Source organism: Aotus nancymaae, unplaced genomic scaffold (genome assembly GCF_030222135.1).
Source record: "Aotus nancymaae isolate 86718 unplaced genomic scaffold, 86718_ANA_hifiasm-v0.15.2.pri h1tg000029l, whole genome shotgun sequence".
In the NCBI taxonomy this organism is placed as follows: Eukaryota; Metazoa; Chordata; class Mammalia; order Primates; family Aotidae; genus Aotus; species Aotus nancymaae.
The window spans coordinates 54,079,336-54,097,017 of NW_026988442.1; the positions used below are offsets into that span (position 1 = coordinate 54,079,336).

Sequence of the window (17,682 nt, forward strand, 5' to 3'; positions counted from 1 at the left end):
TTTAAGTTTCATTCTTTAGTCAACAAGAACACAAGGGCAAAAAAAGAGAAGTTTCCCTGTCACCAATTAATTTCACAATAACTCACCTTATAACATGCATGTAAACAAAAACACAGACTTTTAATTTTTAAATGCTCCATGCTATAGCATCTTATCTTGTACTCTGCATTTTTGTAATTGTTTTAGATTAAGCAAGTAACAACAATACTCACATGTATATTGAAGTTACCATATGTTAGTCATGTGGAAACTCCTTGAACACACATAACAGTGGATGAGAAAAATACTAGTGCTATCCTTAGTTTTAGGTGAAAAAACTGAAGCAAAGGTCACACAGCTACTGTGACCATTTTCTCCCGTCCTCTTTCATCCTCTTCACCCCTTCCCCTTTATTTGGTAACAGATACCTGTTATATAATAAGTAATTCACTCTGGATTTTTAAACAACTTTCATTTATTAAATTAGATCTTTCCTTTTGTTCCCTATTGATTCTATTTGCTTCTGTGACAAGTTGTCATTTTTATCATAACTTGTACATTTTTATATTTTCCTATTATTATGATAAAGATTTTTACATTTACTTCTTACATTAGATTAATTAGCATCCATTTCTGTGTGGTGTATTCTTCCTTTCTTAATGTTTGATGGATATTAAGTATATTTTTGGCTTTATAAAACAAAGCTGAGGAGTTTACAGAACAGATTTTAGTAGCTAATACGTTTAAGTGAGACCAAGTAAGTGGTTTTACTATGTACTGAATTAATCATACTTCAACTATTATTTTAGGTGGGATGTACCTTATCCTGTTTGCTAGCTGCTTTTCTCATAGCTCCTAAGGGTTAAATAATGTATTAAATTCAGAGTCATGGTCTATACTGGCAAAATAAAGATTTATTTAGATCGGTGACTCTCAACTTTGGAAGACACACCTTTTTCTGGGGAGCATTTCAGAATTACCCACCGAGGTGTTCCAGGCTACTCAGGTTCCCTCCATTCCCGTTTTCCCCTCAAGACTCTGCTATTCCCATGGTTGAGATTCACTTCCAAAAGGACCTACTGCTGCTGATGTGAAAATGCCATGTGCCTCATGAGCATAGGATAGGAAGGGCTCAGCGCCATTGCTATTACTACTTAAAGTTTAGGCATCCTAACATCTGAATGTCTCAGTAACTAAGGGTAAAACTTGAGTTTTCAGGATTTGTGTAGCAATTTTTACATTTATTAGCATTTTGTCTAAATGAAACACTTGATATTGTTAAAATACCAAAATTGATGTAAATATGGGGTATTTTAAAAGCTATATATAGGGAAAATATTGCTTTCTGCTCATAGAATCATTACCATTTAGAAATGAAAGTGGTTTTAGAGGTTACCTGATATAACTGCATCCTATATGAGGAAACTGAGGACTTAGAATCATTAAATGACTTGTCTTCAGTCACCAATTAGCCACAGGCTCAGAATTTTGGAGGTAGTACCTGCTTTCTGGTTGCTGTATTTATGATGAAGATATTTGACACCCAGTTTTAAAAAATATTTGGTTATAATTCATTTTTGTAACAATGACACAAAATATAAGCTCATTTTCATAAGGGTATAAGTATCCACCCTCTGTTACTTTTCAGGTTGAACATGAGAAATATTGTGACCAATATCGCTTTGCTATGGAGCAGCGAAAGATCCTGATAGCAAATTGGAATAAAAATAGGAAAGACTTTATACAGAAGGCTGTGATGACACTGATCGAGGCTTGTACAACTCATGAAATGGAGAGCGCATTGGCTAAGGACAAGAAAAAACAACAGGAATTGTGTGCTGATCTGAAAGCCAAGGTAAGATGCTGTACAGGTATTTCAGCATTTGCCTGGATATTGAAGAATCTATTTTTCCCTTTTGTTCAAACTCAACCTAAAGTTTAGTTTCTCTTAAAAAAAAAAAAAAAAAAAAAAAGCCTATCTTGAATAAAACTGTTAGGTTGAACTGTATAAAATTGCATTTCTTAGGTCAAAAACAGTCAACGATAAACAATTTCACATGGTTCAACTGAAAAGTTACCATAACAGGATGTTAATATTGAAGTTTTGATTGAGATATTCAATATTAACCATAGACATGCACATCAGATGGAGGTGCTAGATGAAAATGCAAGTGTAATGATGAAGTAACTGTCTGATGCTGATTCAAAGACTCTTGGACTTCTCATTCACATGAGAAGACAGCAAAAAGTTCAAGTGAGGAGGAGGAGAGAGGCTTCATGATGAGATACGTTGGGGAAGCTTGCAGGGCTGTGTGTGAGTCCTCAGCAAACTGTGGGAGAGTAGACAGGGTTTGCCTCCTCCTCAGACCCAGGAATGTCTAGGGGACTGGATTGAGGGTGGCTTGGGAGTTGGTAAGTGACCCTTGCTTTTAGAAGGATTGAGGACTGGTGTGATGCTTAGAGGGAAGAGGGAAGTAGAGGAGCTGCCTCTGAGGCAGAACGGTAAGAGTGGCTGCTATGTTGGGAACAATTGCATTCCCCAGGAGGGTCACAGTGCATGAATCCTGGAGGCCTGATGTGGATATGGCCTCCACAGGAGTGTTGGCCAGAGTCATTAAAAACAAACTGTATTGACGAATAACATACTTGAAGTGCACATATCTTGAATTGATAAATGATATAGTAGGAGGATGATACAACAAGAAATTTTATTTGCTTGATAGAAAACAACTGGCAGACTAATTAAACTATAACAATTAAGAGCATATAAAACAAATGTCTCTTTTAAAACATTAGAGGAAAAATCTTTCATCTGCATTTTTTAAAACAAAAAAGGTATTTATTTTGACATGGCACAAGCTTGGGACCTAAAATGAATGGGAGCTGCATCAAGGCTGATCTGTCATGGTTTGCAGTGCTAAGACATGTTTCTTCTCCATCTTCAGGCTGATAAGAAAGACACAGGGGCCAGGGGCCATGACAAGTTATTGTGTTCCTAGTTTTTTTATATTCATTTTGCACACATTATCATTAGCTCTTGAGCTATGGTGAAAGTTATATTTCTTTGTATTGTATTGCACTGAGGTAAACATACATGTAGTAAAATACACAAGTGCACAGTATTTATGTGTACAATTGGATGAAATTTTATGAGACACACACACACCCATGAAAAACCACTGAGATCAAAACCTAGAATGTTTCCTGCAGCTCAGAAGGCTCTTTCATGCCTCTTCTCAGTAAATACAATCCCCAACTGTAACCACTATTCTGACTTCATGACCATAGATTAGTTTTGTCTACTTTGAACATCGTATAAATCAAATGAGATATATATAGTATATAGTCCTTTGTACTTCTTGCACTCGTCATATCTGTTTCATCTTTGTGGCATGTTACAGCTATTTTTTCTTCTTTATTGCTGTGTAGTATTTCGTAGTATAAGTTTTCCTACTAACAGAAATTTGAGTCATTTTCAGGTTTTTGTTATTATGATAATGGCACTATCAACATTCTTGAACATGTCTCTTGGTGGACATATACACTCATTATTATTGGATAGAAATTATACTTAGGAGCAAAATCACTATGTCATAAGGCTCAGAGGTGTTTAGCTTTAGTAAATACTACCAAATAGTTTTCCAAAGTGGTTATACAAATTTGCAACCAAATCAGTTGCATCACATTTTCCCAACATTGGTATTGCTAATCTTTAATTTCATCTAATGTGGTGACTGAGTAATGGTACCTCATTTTGGTTTTCATTTGCACTTAGAATAAAGCTGTCTAGCATCTTTTCATATGCTTATTAGCCATTTGGATATCCTCTTTTGTGAAAACCCCACTCAAGTCTTTTGCCTATTTTCTGTTGGGTTGTGTGCCTTTTTCTTACTTAATTATATGTTTTTTATATATTCTGTATACAAGAGCTATTTCTTTTTATTTTCTCCCAATCAATGACTTGTCTCTTCACTCTCTTAATGGCATCTTTAAATGACCAAAACTTCTTAATTTTAATGAAGTACTTTTTTTTTAATTTTTAAATGTCTTTGAGATATAGTATATACAGTAAAATCACCACTTTAAATGTATAGTTCTATGAATTTTGAAAATGCATGATGTGTAACTACCACCATAATCAAGATATAGAACAGTTCCACCACCACTCAAAAATTCTTCACACTCCTTTGTAGTCAACCCCTCATCTACCTCCAGCCTTTGGCAACCACTGATCTGTTCTCTATCCCTATAGTTTTGCCTATTATAGAAGGTCATGTAAGTGTAACTCAACAGTATGTAGCCTTCGAGTCTGGCTTTGTTAATTTTGCATAATGCATTTTAAATCCAGCCATGTTGTTTGTATCAATAGTTTGTTCTTTTTTGTTGCTGAGTAGTATTCTATGACATGGATATGTTACAGTTTTTCCATTCATCAGTTGTTTCAATTTTTTGACAATTAATGTTACCTTGCTTATAGTGGGAGTAGACTTTAGGCTTCCTGGTGAGCCTGTGCCTCAGAGGGTGTCTTTTTTATTTATTTATTTATTTTTAAGTGACAGGGTTTCACTTTGTTGCCCAGGCTGGAATGTGGTGATGTAATCACAGCTCACTGCGGCCTAGATTCCTCGGCTCAAGTGATCTTCCTACCTCCATCTTCCAAATAGCTGAGACTACAGGCATGCACCACCATGCCTGGCTAATTTTTCAATATTTTGTAGAGACAGGGTCTTGTTATGTTACCCAGGCTAGTCTTGAGCTCCTGGCCTCAAGTGATCTTTCTGCCTTGGCTTCCCAAACCACTGAGATTGCAGGTGAGCCACTGTGCCCAGCCCTGCCACACTCTTGTTCCTCTCCCTGCACTAGATTGTCACTAGACACTTGCTAGTCTGATAGAGGAAGAGGCATTCTGCAATACTAGTCCAGCCTCAGTCTCAGGCAAGGCCTGTGTCCCTGGGTCTTGGGGCTAGGCCTTACTCAGCGATTCTACTCTTTTCCCCATAGCAGACAAATTCTGCTTCATATTTTTGCTGTTCTTGTGAAGGAGACGGTTTCCTATGCCTCCCCCAGGAAAAGAGGGTTTCTTCATTTCCTTCTCCCAGTTGTGATGGGTCTACACTTGCACCCCTAGTGGGTTTGTGGCTTTTCCTCCAGCAGTGATAGGTGTTCATTCTATAGGGCTTTGGATTCTCTCTGGCCGATCTGCACTGCCACAGGAGCTTTCTCTGGTCTCCTACCCTGACTCCAATCTTTTTTCATGAGCACTCTGTGAGATCTGCGGAGAAAAGCCTGAGAGGGGGTCCAAATTTCCCTTGTGTTTGTAGCTTCCACAGGTTCTATAGTCTCATGCTCTGCGAAGTCATTAAAACTTGTAAATCATTAAAATTTATCAATTTATTACAATATTTTGGCTGTAATCTTTTTACCCACTTCCATAATGGCCTCATCTTTCCCAGGTGCTCTGTACAAGTAAGTCAGTTGTCACATCCTGGCTCTCCTTGGAGGAGTCTCTTTCCTTACATTTCAAACTAGTTTATTGCCTCGTGACCTCTGCTCTTTGATTAGTTCAAAAGAAGTCCTAATGTAGGTGATTCAGCTTTTTCTTGTGGGCAAAGTGAGAACAATATTCTAACTTTCTACACCTAAATGAAACCTCAAAGGTCCTAATGAAATATAATTCATCAATCTTTTTTGTGCCCTATTTAAGAATTCACTGGATAATGATAAGGGGCCATTGTCAAAGACACTCTGCCCCAAGATTTTTCTGCCCAACAGGGTTCCTGTCTGGAGTAAAGAGACCCCAAAAACAGTGGGATGGAACAACAATAAATAGGAACCTGATGGATAGAAAAGAAGTGGCAACTCAAAGGCAAATGAGCATGATCCACATCTAGAGCATGGAGCATCTTCCCTGGAAATCTCAGCTAGCAATCAGGGCAACAGCACTGCTAGGAGGGCAAGGGTCAGCATGAGCCTCCTGCCTGGCTTACTTAGGACAGTGCCACTCACCCATCAAGTGAGAACTTTGCTTTCCTTTTCTTCAGTCCTCCTCTCCTTTTCCTTCTCCCACCTCTGGGCCCTGAAGGCTTAAGCATCTAGGCAATGAAAGAAGCAGCCATCTTCTGCATGAAGAGGGAAGTGCTGATTAATCTCTTGGAACCAGGCACTGATTTTGAACCAAAACTGTGTTTTGTGACTTAAAGTTACCATGGGCCTCTCTGTAACCCAACAGTGAGCCATGCATTCTGCTGAGTTTTTATCTGATGGTTGGAGAAACATCTGAATGGAGGACGAAAACAATGCCACATTTTGATGATGTCTCACACATCATGCTGTTTCATATACCAAGCATACTTACTGGGCATCCTAATAGATGCTTTCTATGCATTTCCTGATATTCTCTTCAATGACAAATCTAAGCTGAGATGTGCAGAGGTTGCTGCAGAGCATCTAGCCACTGAACCAAGGCTGCAGCTCCGAGAGACAACATAACATGTAGCTTCCTCGGAGAGGTATGGTCACAAGAGAGTAAACAAATATCTGAACTTTCAGGGATGAAACCTGAAAAGGGTAAATGCAGGCAGACCATGGGGGAAATCAGAACATATACTGCACTGTGGTAAAGTGGATTCTGTTTTTCCTAGAGAGGGTGTTATCATTGGAATTTGTATTCCTGATGAGGGACAGAGGCTCATTAAATTATATTGTGATCAAAACTACATCATAAAGGAAAAGAAATAAATCTATAAATTCCACAGTTATTTAAAATGTTAAACTATGCTTATGATTTTTTTTTTAACCTGGAAGGAAACTTGGCAATTTATCCCTGCCCTTCATTTTATAAGCCTGAAAGTTGAGTCCTGAAAGATGAAGTGACTTGCCTGAGGTTCACACCAGCTCATTCAACTTGTAATTCAGTATTATCTCAGCCCCACAAAGGTTTGCATACAAGAATCCTACAAAATAATAGATGATATTTATTATACTGTAGGCTCCAGTGTGCTATAAAGTAGGCCCACAGAGTACGAAAAATATTACTTCATTGTATCATAAATTTGACCTTTCTAAAACTAATATGCCAGCTATAATAAACATTAATTAAACATTTAACCATAATTTTGTTCTCAGCCTTGGAATTTAAAAGGGCCATTGGGGGGTAATTTAGATGATTTGTGTCTTTTAAGAGAAGTGTTAAAGGAATTTTGAAATAATGCTCTTGTGCCCTCTCTCTCTCATCTCTGTTTTGTTTTATTTTGGTTTTCTGTCAGTAACAGTTGCTGTATCAAGCAGAGGCATTTAGACCTCTCACCAGAGGATGAGAGGAACAGGAGAAAGTAGAGTACTCAATCTCTTGCTCCTACAAAACCTGCTCTTTGATTCCCCAAGTTTTCCCAGACTACAGCCTGAACCAGTCTGTGTACTCGCTTCCGCAGCATCCTTGTCTTTCCACGGCATGGCTAGGAACCTCCTCCTCAGAGCCATCTCATAATTAACTTTCTTTGCTTCCTTGCTGGGTGGCCTGCTGCTGGATGGCCAAAGGGGAATAGTTAACTTCACCTGGATGCTTAATGCCACCTGAGAGGGTTTTGTCCTATCCTTAATTTGCCCACCCTCCCCATTCCTTTTATGACTGTTTCCCATGGTCACCATTCCGTAGGACCCTTACCTGACACCAGGCACCCTCATCCTCAGACTCCCAGGAAACAAGCCACCTCCTACTTTAGCAAGAAAATTAAGTCATTGAGGAGTGACAACAACCCCTAAGTTCTTCCTCCTCACCCTATGCCTTTCTGTCTCTTGCCAGACGCTGGCCTTCCTCTAGATGATGAAAGGTATGATGCCTCCTGTGTGTTCAAGTTCAGTCCTTCTCCCTAAAGTTCGGAACTGTGACCCATCTAACTACTTTAGAAATGTGATGCTAGTGGTTATCTCTTGTCTTTGTTTTTGTCTCTCTTATTCTTTACAGTGTTTCCTTCAGCCTGTAAACATGGCTAAGTCAAAAGCTATCTGAAGAAGCCTTCTCTTGTCATCCTCAAGCTCTTGGGCAGACCCTAGCTCTACTCTTTCATTTGAAATCAATCCTTTGAAACAGTAGTCTACATTATTGTCCCAAAAACTTCTGACTTCTCAATCTACCGAAATCTTTTCCTCTAATGTCTCCAATGACTACTGTATTACCTAATCCAGCAAGGCTCTTCCATCCTGAGCCTCCTGGACCTCTCCCCTTCACTTCCCTGTTGATGACCAACTCTTTGACATTCTTTACTCCCTCAGCTTCTATAAAACTGTTTACTTTGCCATATCTTACAGTGGTTTTTAGTCTTCTCATGTATTTCCCATTGTCTGCCCACTTCTAAAACCCTGGAGCCCTCTAGTCTTCTGTCCTCACCCTTAGCTCTTATTTCTCTACTTCATTGGCTCCTAAGCATCCTCGTGATTCTGCCAACCCTGATATGCTAACTGCTCTCAGATCTTTATTCCCATTTCTGCACAGTTCTCTCTTCAACTTCATGTATCCAGCTACATGCTGATTAAATCAACTTAGAAGGCTGAATGCCTCAAATTCAGTGTCCAAAATAGAAATTCTCATTTTCCTATGGTAAAATTGCACTTCTTTCTTGAAACTTAGCTTCCTCTTCTCTCTTACCTTCATAGCCATTTATCAACTTTTGAAAATTTTATCTATCTGCCCCTTCCTTTCTATAATAAAGCCCTGACCATTGTTCCTGAGCTATTGCACCTCTCATCACTATGTTTCACATTCTACCCTTGTGAAATCCTTTCTCAAAATTGCAGGCAGAATGCTCTATCTAAAATTCAATTCAGGCCAGGCACAGTGGTTCATACCTGTAGTCCCAGTGCTTTGGGAGGCTAAGGTGGGAGGATTGCTTGAAGCCAGGAGTTCAAGACCAGCCTGGGCAACATAGCAAGACCCTGTCTCTATTTAAAAAAATGGTTTAAAAAAAATAGCCAGGAGTAGTGATGCATACATGTAGTTCTAGCTACTCAGGAGATTGAGGCAGGAGGATTTCTTGAGCCCAGTAGTTCAAGGTTGCTGTGAGCTATGATTGCATCCCTGCACTTCAGTTCAGCCTGCGTGACAGAATGAGACCCTGTCTCTTTAAAAAAACTGCAATTCAGGTATGCCATCCCCTGATGATAACATCTCAGTTGCTTACAGTGATGGCCCAACTTTCTGGCATGGCTGTCAGGTTTTCAATAACTTGGACCCCGGCTTTCTCTCCAGCCTCCTTTCTTGACACATTCCACTTTACATATTACGATTTAGAAATACCAAACTCGCTCTGCCTCTGCCACTGCACAGTACAACATTCCATTTCCTGGCTCTGAGCCTTTGTTCTTGCTATTGTTGGCTTTGCCTGGAATGCCTCTCTTACCTTCCTTTGTCTCAATAAATCTCATTCATCTTCAAAATTCAGCTCAAATGTCTGATACAGGAAGACTTTGTTGAATCCCTGACTAGAGTCAATATACTCTTTGTTCTCCCTAACTCCTGGTACATAACTCTGGCTCGCCTGTGATTATGATTATGTCACACTAAAAACTCTCATGTCCCCAACAGAAGTGCAGTCAGGAACACCATCTTATTCATCTTCACGTGAGCCGCCTCCTACCCCTTCCTAGATTTTCAGTGTTTGGGAAATGGTAGGAGCTCAGTAACTTTTGTTGAAGTGAAGTGGATAAGCCTTAGGCATTTTGTTTCTTCTTCTCAATACCTGCTGATACAGTACTCTCCTCACTATCTTCTTTCTAATGTATTTCTCAGGGAGCTTGCTGTAGAAACAAGTATGTGATGTGCAAAGTCATTAAGAAGTGAAGTACAAGACTGAATTGTCAACATTGAATGTTTTGGGATGCCAATTGTAGTTTTAAAAATAAAACCTGACTACTTATAAAATTGTGGTATATTTTAGGCATGAACAAAGTCACCAGGCACTTAGTTTTTTCTTCATGTCATCTTGTTCTTGTGCTCCTTGTTGTCTCTCTAGCTGATTGTATGACCCAGTCAAGAAGCCACGAGTAGTTAAGAAAGTCAGGTAATGTTGAGATGGAAGATATCTTTTTGAATAAATATCACTTGAACTCTCTCTGTCCACATTTGATAGTTCTCCACAGTATCAGTTCCTTCCACAACCCCCGCCCTCTCCACAGATTTCAGCCTCCTTTGCTATTGAAGAACAGACTTGGATTTAGGTTTCACAAATCAGATGTGAGTGGTAATTTAATTCAAATAGAGTTTTCTGAGTTCCAATTCCAGAGATGATGAATGGCTGATATTGTACTCAGACTCACCCTCACACAGTAAGCAACTATAGAAACTTGACAAAATGATTTAAAAATGTTTGCAGGCATTGGATAACCAGTATATGGATGAGATTTTTGAAATCTCATCCTTAAAAAAAGTAAGCCTCATATTCACCCTGGATTTCTTCATGAGGTCATTTTTCAATATAAGGTGGAAAGAAACAGCCTAAGCAGAGAATGATAGTCTTGATAGGTAAGAGAAGCAGAGATTGGAGTTTGGGCTGCAAAGGCAAATATGATTTGGAGACAGGATACTAGAGATGAAGGACTGGCAGATAAAGAGCCTCCAAAATCTATATAAAAATATCCCTTGGGTCCTTTGCCAACTCCTAAGTTCTGAATACACAAGATGAGATATAAAATTCCAACAGAGAATGGCCACTAGAAGGCTGGGAACTGAATAGAGATTTCAGAGGTCACAGGACACAGGCCGGGGTGGGGTATATGTCTTGGAGTTCTAGCTTAGTCAAAGTAGAGAAATCTTGGTGAACTCTCTAGACATTCAGTTGAAACCTTAGAAAGGCCATGCCTTAGGGGTAAGGGTTGTACTCTGGGATTATGAAGAAAACAGAAATAGACTTACCCTTTAAAAGGCCAAGATAAAGCATCAACAAGATTCAGGAGATTTTCTGGCAACTTAAGTGCTTTCCTGACTAAGAGTCAACACTGTTTAGAGAAAAATAGCATAACCCAGAGGCTCTATAAAATATCATTCATAATGTCCAACATATAATAAAAACTACCAAACATTCAAAGAAACAGGGAAAGTGACAGATAATCAAGGAAACAAACTATCTCAGAGATGATCCAGATATTCCTAGTTAAAAGACAAGAACTTCAAGATAATTATGATTAATTTGTTAAAGAAAATAGAAATAAAAATGGAAAAAATGAATGAAAATCTATAATATTTCAGCAGAGAATTTGCATATATAAAAATGAGTCAAATGAAAATTCTAGAAATGTAAAATGTAATACCTGAAATTAAGAATCCATTGAATGGGCTTTATCAGCAGACTGGGCCTAGCAGAAGACAGAATTAGTGACCTTGAAGACAAGCCAGTAGAAAATGTTTCAACTGAAGGACATAAAGAAAAAAATAATAAAATCAAAGTCAGGATAGCACAGAGAACATAAACGAGATGTGGAACATGGTAAAAATGTATATTATATATATAATTAAAGTTCCAGAAAGAGGAGAGAGAGAATTAAATAGAGGCAGGATTGAAGAAATAATATCTAAGAACTTACCAAATCCAATGAAAGATGTCAACCTATATTTTTAAGAAGCTCAACCCAAGGTAGACAAACACACAAACAAAAAAACCATATCTAGGCATTTGATAGTCAAACTCCTGAAAACAATGGTGATATGGTTTGGCTGTATCCCCTCCCAAATCTAATTTTGGACTGTAGTTCCCATAATCCCCATGTGTTGTGAGAGGGACTAAGTGGAGATAATTGAATCACAGGAGTGATTTCCCCTATCCTGTTCTCATGATACTGAGTTCTTACCAGATCTAATGGTTTTATAAGGGGCTTTCCCCTTTGCTGGACACTCATTCTCTCTCCTGCCACCATGTGAAGAAAGACATGTTTGCTTCACCTTCCGCCATGACTGTAAATTTCCTGAGGCCTCCCAGCCATGCTGAACTGTGAATCAATTAAAGCTTTTTCCTTTATATATTACCCAGTCTCAGGTCTGTCTTAGCAGCGTGAGAACAGACTAATTCAGATGAATAAAGAAAAAGAGAGCTATATAAAGAAACAGACATGGCATGTCCATCGTTTGGCTGGTGTGGACCCACACAAAGCCAGCCTGTTCTGAGTCATTGGTGATGCAACAACTTCCCGATTGTGTCAGAGGCAGAGTGGCTTCTACCAGACCAGCTCTTTGTTACATGGTTCTGGAAGTTATTTTTGGAAGCTTAGTCTGGAGCTTGCTTCTCTGCCCCTCCAAAGATTTTGAACTTTCTAAAATTCCATAATTAATGCATTCTGTTAAACTATCTGTGGTGGATTCTGCTGTGTGCAACTAAAGACCCTGACACAAAGGATGTCTGGGTCCTGCTATGCTATTTTGACTGGCCTTCTTGCTAGCTGCAGGTTAAAGATGAACAGCAGACAGAATCAGTAATGATTCATCATTCTCCTGGTCCAAGCTGAAACAGATCTTGCAGGCACACACTATGTTGGATTACCTTTGAGACAGAGGTAATCATAGAAAACTCATCCATCAATCACATGACTCAAGTGACAAGGTATAGGGAAAGAGATGCATATAATAACAATCTGTCAACATCCGTAGAGGTAATTTACTTTCATTTGTGCTTCTAACATCATTTAGGGGGTGTTTCCTCAGGAGATACAGCAAGTTGCTTCTTTTGAGCATTAGGGATCTCCACACAATATACTTCCTTGATTAGAGAAGAAAAAAGCAACATAACTGGAGGAACTTAGGTGTCCAGTTTACTACAACAACTGGCAAGGATTCAATAGTTTCTGCCAATTTAAGGCAGTTGTTCATGAGTGTTTTGGTGTGGTCAATGGTGCCATGCATCATTAGCATAATCAGTGCTAGTGATGAATCCCTTGCATTATTGGCTTCCCTATAGTCACAGCAGTTGGGGGCATTTATGGAGAAGTTCCCTGTGGTTAACCATGGATATAATATTGGCAGAAGAAAGAGAGCTCTGAGGAACCATAGGCATCAATGCCAGAGTGATTTTTGGTCACAGCAGCAGATGGCATTTCCTCTATACAGCTATATTGCACTATCTGTGGCTCTTGGCAGGTAGCTAATTGAAATTCCCAGGGTTCGAGGACTTGATAAATCTGCATATTAGTTCCAAGCAAGATATTCCAAGTAGCCCTACTCTTAAAATGTCTTAGTTTTTAAAGCATATCTGTCTGCATTGGGGTCTATTGTATAAAGTTTAAAAGAGGCTATACTTTTTAATGTTCTTTATAATGAGAGCCTTATATTTCTGTGGCAAGTCATAACAATATCTCCCAAGATGTTTTGCAAATGAGGATACTTGGTCTGGAATATAGATGTTTGCATTTTGCCATGACTTCATATAACAAAATTTCTGGCAACCATAATCTCAAGTACTGGATAATTTAGGATGGGAAATTACAACTTGGAGTTGGAAAGCCAATATTCTTAAAATATCTGTTAAAAATAAATATATGACTATTAATTTTTTTAAGTGCATCTAGTGGAACACAATAAAGAGTCCAGAAATAGATCTACACATCTCAAGTCAGTTGCTTTTCAACAAAGATGCACGGTCAATTCGCTGAAGAAAGGGTAGTCCTATGAAAAAATGGTATGAACCATTGAATGTCCAGATCCAAAATTAAGTGAATCTTAATACATACTTCTACCCTATGTAAAATGAACTCAGAATGAATCATAAACCCATATGTAAAACTGGAAACTACAAAACATGGGGGAAGACAACTTGGGGAAATTTTTATGATCTTGGTTTTGGCAAAGATTTCTTAGCTACGACACCAAATGCACTATCCCTAGCGCATCTAGTGCAAAAGATATAATTGGTCAATTGGACATCTTCAGAATTGTTGAAAGACACTGCTAAGATAATAAAAAGACAGGTCACCCACTAGGAGAAAATATTTGCAAATTACATGTTTAATGAAAGAGTTGTGTCCAGAATTTATAAAAATTTCTTAAAACTTAGTAAATAACAACTCAATTTTTAAAAAGAGCAGAATATTCAGTCACTTCACCAAAGAAGATATATTTCAAATAAAACAAGAAAAGATGTTCAAAACCACTAATTTGTAGAAAAATACAGGTTAAAACCACAGTGGGTTATTAGTATTACCTATCAGAAAGTCTAAAAAATCTGACCATGTCAAATATGGTCAACTGGAATTCTCATACAGTGCTGGCAGGAAATACAAAGTAATATGGTCACTTCATGAAACATTTTGGCAGGTTTTTTGTTTTGTTTTGTTTATGTTTGGTCTCAGTGGTGAGATCTCGGTTCACTGCAACCTCCGCCTCCTGGGTGCAAGCAATTCTTGTGTCGCAACCTGCCACATAGCTGGGATTATAGGCACCAGTTGCCATGCCCAGCTAATTTTTGTCTTCAGTACAGACAGGGTTTCACCATGTTGCCCAGATTGGTATACAACTCTTGACCACAAGAAATTTGCCCACCTCGGCCTCCCATGCCTGGCTGATTTTGGCAGTTCTTTATACTGTTAAACACATGCTTACCACGTGACCCAGCAATCCTACTCATGGATGTTTATTCATTTAAAATGGAAAACTATGTTGACACAAAAACTTGTAAGTGAACATTTATAACAGCTTTATTTGTAATTGCTAAAGCTGGAAGCAATCCAAATGCCTTCAACCAGGGAAGGGATAAACAAGCTGTGATACTTCCATACAGTGGAATATTACTCAGCAACAAAAAGTAACACACTACTGATACAAGCAACAACATAGACAAATCTCAAATACATTATGCTAAGCAAAATATGTCAGACACAAAAGGCTACATACCTCATGATTTCACTTACATGATCTTCTTACAATACAAAACTATAGGAATAGAAAATAAGTTAGTCCTTGCCAGGGGACTTGGGGAGAGGGATTTCCAAGGAGGGAGGGAGGGAAGGAAGGAAGGAAAGAGAAGGCCATATCCATGCCCCTCATTAGTTTTCCAGAAGTTACACATTCTGTTCTCACTAACTGCATGAAGCAGAACTTATTTGTATTTGCCATGCCTGGCTGCAAGCTGAGCAATGTAGTCTATTTTAGGTACTTGATGCACCACCAAAATTCAGAGATTATTACTATCAATAAAGGGGAGAATAAAATAACAGGGACAACTAGCAGACTCCAGGGTTGTGAGTTGCCAGCAAGGAATTTGGGGGTACCTTCCTTTCTAAGACTCTACCTCTGCTTCAGGTATTCTCACAAAGATTCTCTCTGGCCTATTATCTCCAAGGCCAACCACAGGATCCTCTGATCAGTACAGTTTTCCTGGAGGGCTAAGTCTATAATATTTTTTCAGGGAAAATTTAGGGGGAAAAAAGATTTGGTTAAGTGGTGACCATAGTCTTGGCTTCTCTTGGTCTCCATCTGCTCTACCTTCTCTTTAGCCTCCCTACCTGCACTTGCCATGTGATTGCCAAATATATATGGAATAAATAAATGAAACTTTGCTTTAGAAACAAATAGGTTAAAACACGTCAATTTGCTGTTTCTTTAGATCAGAAATGGCATAATATCAGCAATAGCGTATGATGCAACCTAGTGTGCAGGTAAGTGTAAGGTATGTGTGTTGGCTCCTATGATGGTATATTACCAGTGCAACTTCCTCTGGAGATCTGCTCTTTACAATAATGCCATAGATATTGTGAATGTGCTCCTCCTCCGTCCCCACCACCATTGTCTTCCTAGTGCTCCTCTCCCGTATTATATTTATTATATCTGATGTACATATTTGTTTATATGTCTATTTCTGGACTCTAAACATGTGAAAGGAAGGGTACTTTTTTATTGATCTTTGTATCACTAATGCCTAACACCAATCCTAATCCATAATGGGTATTCAATATAACTTACTATACATTTGAATATGCTGCATTTGTAACAAATTGACTTTATAAAAAAAGTGTTATAGGAGGAATCTTGTATACTCCTTAAGGTTCTTTGATAATTTACTTGTGTTTCAAATAGTTTACATCTGGCTTTGATATTCTTCATGGCGTTTTTAAAAATTGCATTGTAAAATATGCTCATGTCATTAACTCATCTGAGTCTATTTGAGGCAATTTCTATAGATTGCATAACACCAGAACTCATTCTGGTTTCTATGTATACTTTTCTCCAACTAGAAACTCAGAAGGTAGATCTAGCTGCCTTTTGTAGTTTGCACTTTACCCTGGCATTGTTTGATTGGGAAAACTTTAGGCAACGAGTGAAGGAATAATTCGGTAGAAAGACTCAAGTCCTGATTTCGTGCTCTTAGCTCCAAATGGCACAGGAAAGCTTTTGTCAAGAGAATTTCAAGGTCAGAATGGAAAGTTTGCAAATGGACAGATGATACTTTTAAATGTATCGTTTATTTTCATAGAATTCTCTGGGTTATAATGGAAGAATTAAATATATTAGTTGTTGAAGGAAATCTCTGTTTTGATATCTGTGATATTCAAGTACATTTCCACCTAGTGGAGCATATCATTCTCTCAACCCAGTGCCTGCTTGGTATTACTTGCCAAGCTGATTATAACCAAATGAATTCCCATCAGAGTATTTTCACTGAAGACTATTTGAGAAAATCCCTATTTTGTAAATGTCTAAAATAATGTATATTGAGTTTCTCCAGTATTGTTTTATTATAATAAATGTTTCATTTGGTTATAGTGGCTTGCTGGAAGTTCTTTTTTGTGGATGAGAGAGGCAGACTAGCAAAGGGATAAAGTTGAGCAAAAAATGAAAAAAGTGATCTTTCAGTGCCTGAGGCATTTATAATAAAGAGAATTAACTTTCTGGGCATGAAAAGACCATAAAAGACATGTTAAACCTGATTATTCTGGGCTCTGTGCCTATTTCTTTAAAGACATATGTTGAATGCCTGCATATTTGAAAGTGACACAAGTTGCTTGTTAGTAATATACTTAGTGATTATTACAAAAATTATTTTTCTTTTTTTTTTTTTATTGCATTTTAGGTTTTGGGGTACATGTGAAAAACATGCAAACTTGTTGCATAGGTGCATTCATGGCAGTGTGATTTGCTGCCTCCCTCCCCCTCACCCATATCTGGCATTTCTCCCCATGCTATCCCTCCCCAACTCCCCCCCCCCCGCTGTCCCCCCCACTCCCCCGCAACAGACCCCCGTGTATAGTGCTCCCCTCCCTGTGTCCATGTGTTCTCCTTGTTCAACACCCTCCTATGAGTGAGAACATGTGGTGTTTGGTTTTGTGTCCTTGTGTCAGTTTGCTGAGAATGATGGTTTCCAGGTTCATCCATGTCCCTACAAAGGACGCGAACTCCTCATTTTTAATGGCTGCATAATATTCCATGGTGTATATGTGCCACATTTTTCCTGTCCAGTCTATCGTCGATGGGCATTTGGGTTGGTTCCAGGTCTTTGCTATTGTAAACTGTGCTGCAATGAACATTCGTGTGCATGTGTCCTTATAGTAGAATGATTTATAATCCTTTGGATATATGCCCAGTAATGGGATTGCTGGGTCAAATGGAATTTCTATTTCTAGGTCCTTGAGGAATCGCCACACTGTTTTCCACAATGGTTGAACTAATTTACACTCCCACCAACAGTGTAAAAGTGTTCCTATTTCTCCACATCCTCTCCAGCATCTCTTTTC

General features: G+C 38.5%; 1 protein-coding gene across 6 annotated transcripts in view; it reads left to right on the forward strand.

Annotated features, from left to right (window-relative positions):
* The window catches only part of CCDC148 (coiled-coil domain containing 148), a 459,375-nt gene that overhangs the window by 126,590 nt on the left and 315,103 nt on the right, over positions 1–17,682 (forward strand). For all 6 annotated transcript variants that reach the window (XR_010344597.1, XM_012454890.3, XM_064382740.1 and 3 more), the window contains one exon: positions 1,628–1,834. Coding sequence is in view for 5 of the 6 variants with exons in the window: in XM_012454890.3 (XP_012310313.2) it covers positions 1,628–1,834 (207 nt within the window). In the remaining variant the exon portion in view is untranslated. The remainder of the gene's footprint in view (positions 1–1,627; positions 1,835–17,682) is intronic.